The sequence below is a fragment of the Quercus suber genome, unplaced genomic scaffold (assembly GCF_002906115.3).
Source record: "Quercus suber isolate HL8 unplaced genomic scaffold, Cork oak 2.0 scaffold_55, whole genome shotgun sequence".
Classification (NCBI taxonomy): Eukaryota; Viridiplantae; Streptophyta; class Magnoliopsida; order Fagales; family Fagaceae; genus Quercus; species Quercus suber.
Window position 1 is genome coordinate 1,064,855 of NW_027069520.1, and position 8,131 is coordinate 1,072,985.

The following is an 8,131-nucleotide window of genomic DNA, read 5'->3' on the forward strand; positions in this document are numbered from 1 at the left end:
ATGAAAATGTATATGTGGCAACAAAATGAATGAAGTTTCAGAATAAGGATGTAAGAGAGGGATGGATGGTGTCTTGCAATATGTGTGGCTTGGTCCTCTTTATATAAAGCTAAGTATGTAACTAGATCATAATTATTTGAAGGAAAATTCAGTAAATAAGGAAAAGTCTTTGACAAAGTAATTGGTTTCATTAGTGGTCTTTTGTTTTTTAGCCAAAAGAAGAAAAATTGAGACTTTAATGCTATGTCATAGCTGTTGCAGTTGGATGATGTCATTTGAATGACATCCTTTAGCATTAAATTCATGGTTTGGCTAAAGATGATAAGATAATCTTTATGGGATCCTTCTATTTCTAGTATTATAGCTAGAGGCTAAGGATCTTAGCTTAAAAATGGTAGGATTTCTTTTATGGGATCCTTACTTCTTTCGGTATGATAGCAAGCTGTTAGGATTGTGCATTAATGGGCAAGTGATGTCATTTTAGGACATGTGTCAACCTGCTGGAGCTGTTGCAGTTTCTGCAGAAGCTGTTTCTGCGGGAGCTGTTGTAGCTTCTACTGGAGCTATTGTAGCTTCTGCTGGAGCTGTTTCTACATAAATTGTTTCTACAGAAGCTGTTGCTGCATCTGTTGGAGTTGCTGTTGGTATTTTTCGCTAACTTTCCTCTTTTGGAAAATTATATGTTTAATTCATATATAATTTTGGTAAGTAATAAACTAGTTGGTTGATATTTGATAAAGTTTTAGAGATGTAATTATGGTTTTTTTGTATTTTAATCAAATCTTGGAGAGTAAGGAGAGCATTTAATGCTAGATATGAGATAGTAATATATATTTAGTCATGCGTTTGGAATTGATTTAGATGATAATAATATAATTTATATGAAATACTATAATTACATTTTTAAATTTATATTATATGATGAACATTAATTTTTATGTAAAGAGCATGGAGAGTTTTATCATTTTAAGTATTATGTGATATGAGAGGCTTACCAAATGTTACCTATTGCATACTGACTCGTCAAAGTTCAGGGAATTAGAGAAGACATGCTAAGTAACATGCTTTCCTTTATCAACTTTGATCCACTGGAGTTTTACTGAACATACTTCTTGGCCCTCCAAACCACGACTCCCAAAATTCCTCCAATGAGACTCATGAGCTTGGATCATGAGCCAAAAATGAGATGATGTGCTATGAGCTTGAACCATGGGCTTTGACGCTTTTTTGTGTAAATATGAGCTCTTTTTGGGCTTTAAAAGAGATTTTCTCAAAATCCATGATAGTGTTGACGTAGTGCAGGTCACCAATGAAATGAACCATATAGTGTGAAAATTTTTGTCCTCAACAACCATCAAAAGACAACAATTTTAAATAAATAATATATGCAATTAAGAATATATAAAATAATTGCTCACTTAAATGAGCCAATATGTGTGCGTATGCATGTGTGCATATATATTAATTCACTACAGTAACATGTTCACATTTTTAATTATATTAATCTTAACAATTTATATGTCCCACATTTTTTTTGATTACATGCACAAACCAGAGAGAGGGTCTAAATTTGTGCTAAATAATTAAAAAGAAATTGAATCAGGTCAATTAATTTACTTTTAGAGTCCCGTCACATGTACTACATTGTTTATGACATCGTATTTACAAACTAATTTTTCATTAATCATGACAAAACAATTCACACATTTATTACCAAGATGGTTAAATCACACCAATCACAATCATTACCATATCAATTTATAAGGTTTATGTAGTAAAATTTATAATACTTTTAGCACTTTTCTTATTTTTTATGTATTAATTATGTATAGGGGGTATTCTAATTATTTACGTAAAATGAACATTCAGGAACTCAATGATTTTCTTAGTTAGCAATTTGAAATGAAAAATAATTTACATCTAACATGCACAATTTTTAAATAATTTACACAATTCTGTATATTGAATATACACAATTTATCAATTTATACATTTAAAGTACAATTTTTTTAAAGAATGTACATAATTTTGTACATTTAAACTATACAATTATTTAATGAATTTACACAATTTTGTACATTTAACGTACGCAAATTTTCAAATAATATTGTATATTTACATAATTTTTTAGTTTTGTGCATTAAAAATACAAAAATTTTCATAAAATGTACACAATACATTCAACATACCCAAATTTTCAAATAATGTAAAATTTTTTGAATTTAATGTATATAATTTTTCAAAGAATATACAAAATTCTGAATGTTCAATGTATACAATTTTTCAATTCTGTACAATCAATGTACACAATATTTCAAAGAATATACACAATTCTGCCTATTTAATTTACACGTTTTTTTTAATGAATATACCAAATTTTATATATTCAATGTAAAAAATTTTTTTTAATTTTTTTTTGTACATTTAAGGTACATAGTTATGTACATTCTATGTGCACAATTTTTTAAACAATGTACATGATATGTATATTGAATGTACGCAATTTTTCAATTTTGTACATGCAACGTTCAAAGTGCACAATTTTACTAAGAATGTACATGATTTTGTATTTTCAAAGTACACAATTTTTCAAAAAATGTATACAATTCTGTACATTTAACATACATGATTTTACAAATAATGTGCACAATTATGTACATTCAACATACACAATTTTTAAAAGAATATATACAGTTTTGAATATTAATGTACACAATATTTTAAAGAATGTAGCTAATTCTAAATGTTCAATGTACATAATTTTTCAATTGTGTACATTCAATGTACACAATATTTCAAAGAATAAACACAATTCTGTTTATTTAATATACACATTTTTTTCAAAGAATATACCAAATTTTGTATATTCAATAAACAAATTTTTTTAATTTTTACATTTAAGGTACACAATTATGTACATTCAGTGTGCACAATTTTTTAAACAATGTACGCAATTCTATGTATTAAATGCACACAATTTTTCAATTTTGTGCATGTAACATACATAATTTTTTTGAATAAAATACACAATCATGTATATTCAATTCAAGCAATTTTACAAAGAAAGTACACAAAATATATTTTTAAAGTATACAATTTTTCAAAGGAAGTAACAATCATGTACATTCAACATACATAAGTTTTTAGAGAATATACACAATTCTATATATTTAACGTACAAAATTTTTCAATGAATGTACAAAATTCTAAATATTCAATATACACAATATTTCAATTATGTACATTCAAGGTACACAATTCGTACATTCAACGCGCAAAATTTTGTAAGTAATGTACACAATTTTGTTTATTGAAGGTACACAAATTTTTTTCAAATAATTTACTCAATTTTGTACATTTAGGGTACACAAATTTTCAAAGAATGTATACAATTTTGTATTTTCAAAATATAAAAAATTTTAAAAAATATACATAATTCTATACATTCAACGTACACAATTTCTCAAAAGGTTTCTCTTGGTTAGGTTAGCTCTCCCTGGGGTTCCAGAGAAGCTTACTTTTCACAGTAGAATAGTCGTTCCTTGAGTGAGGATTTCGTTGTACCTTAGGTAACTGTTGTCACCTGTAGGTCTCTTGAGTCTTTTCTTTCTTCTTCATTGTAGTCCACTAGGGATACACGAGTGTTAGTGAGAAAATAGAGATGGACAACCTGGTTGAACATTGGCAGAACCTCTCATTGAATGAAAGAGAGGACGTAAACCTTGAACTATCCGAGAATAAGTCATCTAACGAATTTATTATGGCCGTAAAATTCCTAACAAAAAGGGCATTAAGTGTTGAGGCAGTCATCAAAACATTCAACCCTCTGTGGCGATCAAAGAAGGGTTTTAAGGTGAGAAGAGCAGGGGACCACATTCTGCTGTTTGTGTATGATAAATAGGAGGAAGTAGACAAAATCCTTAGCAGTGCGCCTTGGAGCTTCGACGAACATCTCATGGTGCTGCAGCGGTATGACAAGGAAGTTCCTATTAGGACTTTAAAGTTCAACACGATACCGGTGTGGATTCAAGTACATGATATCCCAATGAGATTTCTGAACCACAAGGTTGCTGAAGAGTTGTGTGAGGTTGCAGGCACGGTGTGCAAGGAAGAAGACATTAACGAAATGGATGGTGGAAGTTTTATAAGAGTGAGAGTCAATATAGACATCAATAAACATCTCTGCAGAGGGAGGCGCTTCTCTTCTTCTCAGGGGGAGCAAGGTTGGGTTTCTTTCAAGTATGAAAGATTACCCAACCTTTGTTATTGGTGTGGGAGCTTGAGCCATGTGGATAAAGATTGTGAGTTATGGATAGAGAGTGAAGGCCAGTTGAAGAAAAAGAAGCAAGCGTATGGGTCCTGGATCCGTGCTCCTCCATTTGTTAAGGGAAGAAGTCCGGTGATCAAAGTGCCTGGTTTTTATGAGGCGAGGAAAAAGGAAAAGCAACGGATGAGCAGAGAAGAGCCAGTTCCGAGTCCAGTAGTGGTTTTGGGGTCACAACAGGTGTCAGCAGCGGTGCAAACTCGAAACGAGGTAAGAGTGGTTGTTCAAGAAGAGCGGTGTGACAGTGACGTAGGGGCTGGTACCGAGGCTACGTTTACATTGGAGATAGTGGGAAAAAGCAAAGATTTGGGGGATGGGTTTGAGGAGCGCATTGAGGAGATTGACAGGGGATTAAAGCTGTTTGATAGGAGTGAAAGCTTAAATCCAAGTAATGAGAAGGACCGTATGTTAGGGGATGAGATCAGCTCTGAACACGCAACAAAAAGTCTGGCTTTTGGTCAGAATGGACAGCCAAAGAAAGTGACTACTCAAGGGGTTTAGCTTGGGCCAAAAGATAAGCTTTTATCTAATATTCCTAATACTTTGGAGTCTGATCTGACTATTATGGAGTTTGAACCAAAAGGTAAACTTTTAGCTACTAATTTTAATAAAAGCAATGCTTTTATCAATGAACCTCTTGTGTACACGGTGGAAGTATTTAATGGGTTGGCAGACTTGGGAGGTCATGCCCATGCTAGCATGCCCATGCAGAACGTAGAGTGTAGTGTTGATAATGCAGTAAACAATATGGGGCTGCCTAGTCGTTTACCTTCCAATACAAAAACTCTTCCATTATCAGATATAACGAACCAGGTTACTAAACAACCCCGAAAAGGCCCAAAGAAAAAATGGTCAAAATTGGGGCGAGAGGTTGATGAAAACAATGTTAGTACTGATATGGAAGCGCAGCGCAAGATAGTAGGAGACCAGAGTTGGAACTTTCGAAGCAACCTGTTCAAAAGAAAAAGAGAGTAAGTGTAGTGGGAGGATTTTACAATGAAAATGCTCAGGTGGATGCTGGTCGCCAGTACCACTAGTTACTATGAGTTGCCTGAGCTGGAACTGTCGTGGGCTTGGGAACCCACAGACAAAAGGCGAGCTTGTTGATTTAGTCAACAAAAAAGATCCCAAAATGATTTTCTTGATGGAGACAAAGGTTGATCAAGAGGTCATTGAAAGAATTTGCCGGAGATTGCAGTATACTAATTCTTTTGTTGTTCCTCGGATCTCTAGGGGAGGTGGTTTAGCCTTGTTGTGGAAACAAGGTATTCGAGTTACAGTGATGAATTTTTCAGAGAGATATATTGATACAGTAATTGATCATGGAATGAATGACGCCTGGCGTTTCATAGGTTTCTATGGAGACCCTGATACTGCCAACTGGGAAAATTCCTGGTCATTACTAAGGGACCTTAGCTCCCGGTTTTCCATCCCTTGGGTTTGTTTGGGGGATTTTAATGAAATCATTAGAGTAGAAGAGAAACAAGGATGGCTGGATCGGCCAGAGAGGCAGATGCAAGGGTTTAGAGATGCAATAGATTTTTGTGGGTTAAAAGATCTCGGCTTTAATGGCTTTCCATTCACTTGGTGCAATAGAAGACCAGGTGACCAAAATGTGTGGGTTAGGCTAGACCAAGGGTTAGCTTCGGTGGAGTGGATGCTTCGATTCACCACATGTTGTATTCATCATTTGGATGCCTTCCATTCCGACCACAAACCTATTTTGCTTATCTCTGATTCCGAGCAAAAAAGGTTTTACTGCAAGGGAAGGCCTTTTCGTTTTGAGGCTATGTGGCTCAAGGATAATTCATGTGAAGAAGTGGTTAAAAATTCGTGGCAAGAGGTGAGTGATCCATCTTCGGTTTGCATGGTGACCAAACAAATAATCAACTGTCAAGATAATCTCAGAATTTGGAACTGTGATACCTTCGGTCATGTCCGGTTGTCCCTTGTAGAGAAATTAAAAGGGGCCGAAGAGAGGGGTTTGTATAGGTCAGATCCAGCTCACATTCATTAACTTTGGGCAAATATTCAAGCTCTCATGTCCAAGGAAGAAACTATGTGGAAACAACGATCTCATGTTGAATGGTTAAAGGAGGGTGACCAAAATACTAGATACTTCCATTGCCGAGCAAATCAGAGGAATAAACGCAGTTACATTTTGGGTTTTGAGGATGAGGTTGGGGACTGGATTGAAGAGGAAGGAAGAATGGGGGAAATGGTTGTGGAGTATTTTGCCAATATCTTCACTACCTCAAACCCATCAGGTTTTGATGAGGTTGTTGAGGGTATGCTCCCCACTGTGACTGAGGATATGAATTCTGACTTAAATCGACCCTTTTGGGCAGAGGAAGTTCAAAGAGCACTTCACCAAATGGCTCCCCTCACAACACCTGGGCCGGATGGTATGTCTCCCACTTTTTATAAATCCTTTTGGCATATTGTTGGTAATGATGTTATTATGGCTGTTCTATCAGCTTTAAATACAGGTGTTGTCCCCGAATCCATTAACACTACCTTTATTGCACTTATCCCAAAAATTCTGGAACCAAAAAAGGTCTCTGATTTTAGGCCTATCAGCCTTTGCAATGTGATTTACAAACTTATTGCTAAAGTGCTGGTTAATCGGTTAAAGAAGATGTTATCTTTTGTGGTTTCTGGCACACAAAGTGCCTTTTTGTCAAGTCACCTTATTACTGACAACATATTGGTAGCCTTTGAAACATTGCATTACCTTAAATGGAAAACTCAAGGAAAACTGGGGTTTATGGCTCTGAAACTTGACATGAGCAAAGCTTATGATAGAGTAGAATGGTCCTTTTTGGAAAAAGCTATGTTACATCTAAGGTTCTCGGAGAGATTTGTGAAAATAATCATGTCTTGTGTTACATCAGTCTTATACTCTGTGCTTTTAAATGGGGAGTCGACAGGTAATATTAAACCTAGTAGGGGTTTACGTCAGGGAGATCCTCTCTCGCCATATTTGTTCCTTATATGTGCCATGGGGCTTCAAGGGTTATTGCACAAAGTTGAATCCGAAGGTCACCTCAGGGGAGTATCAATTTGCAGAAATGGGCCTCGGGTCTCTCACTTGTTCTTTGCTGATGACAGTGTACTGTTTTGTCTGGCTACAGAAGCAGAGTGCCAGATAATCCTAGACATGCTATCAATCTACGAGAAAGGTTCTGGCCAAAAAATTAACAGGGATAAGACTTGCATTTTCTTTAGCTCCAACATTAACCGTATGCTTCAAACCTGTATCCAACAGGTCTTGGTTGTACCTGCAATTAGGCAATACGAGAAATATTTGGGCATGCCCACTTTTGTAGGTAGCGCAAAAAAATAAAGTTTCATCTATATCAAGGAGCGAGTATGGAAAAAATTACAGGGTTGGAAGGAGAAACTTTTATCACAAGCTGGTAGGGAAGTCCTTATTAAATCAGTGATTCAAGCAATTCCCACCTATTCCATGAGTTGCTTCAAACTTCCTAAAGGTTTGATCAAGGATATTGAAGCTATGATACGAAAGTTTTGGTGGGGTTACAGTGGGGATTCGAGAAAGGTTCATTGGGTGAAGTGGGAAAAGCTTTGTGAGGCAAAGGAAGTAGGGGGCATGGGTTTCAAGGAGATTGAAAAATTTAATGAGGCTCTCTTAGCCAAGCAAGTTTGGTGCTTGTTGAACAATCAAGACTCTCTCTGCTATAAGTTTTTCAAAGCTAGATTTTTTCCGGATTGTTCTATTCTTGCTAGAATTGAAAAAAAAAAATCATTCTATATACAAAATTGCGTACATTGTTTAAAATTGTG

General features: G+C 35.2%; 1 protein-coding gene across 1 annotated transcript; it reads left to right on the forward strand.

Moving 5' to 3' along the window:
- The first annotated feature begins 5,366 nt into the window (after positions 1-5,366).
- LOC112038972 (uncharacterized) lies at positions 5,367-6,341 on the forward strand. Its single transcript, XM_024071801.1, has one exon. It carries the CDS (start codon positions 5,367-5,369, stop codon positions 6,339-6,341), a length of 975 nt encoding a protein of 324 aa, XP_023927569.1.
- Positions 6,342-8,131: the final 1,790 nt, after the last annotated feature.

Coding starts and splice junctions, on each gene's coding strand:
- LOC112038972 (XM_024071801.1), top strand. CDS start 5,367: ATGAGTTGCCTGAGCTGGAACTGTCGTGGGCTTGGGAACCCACAGACA.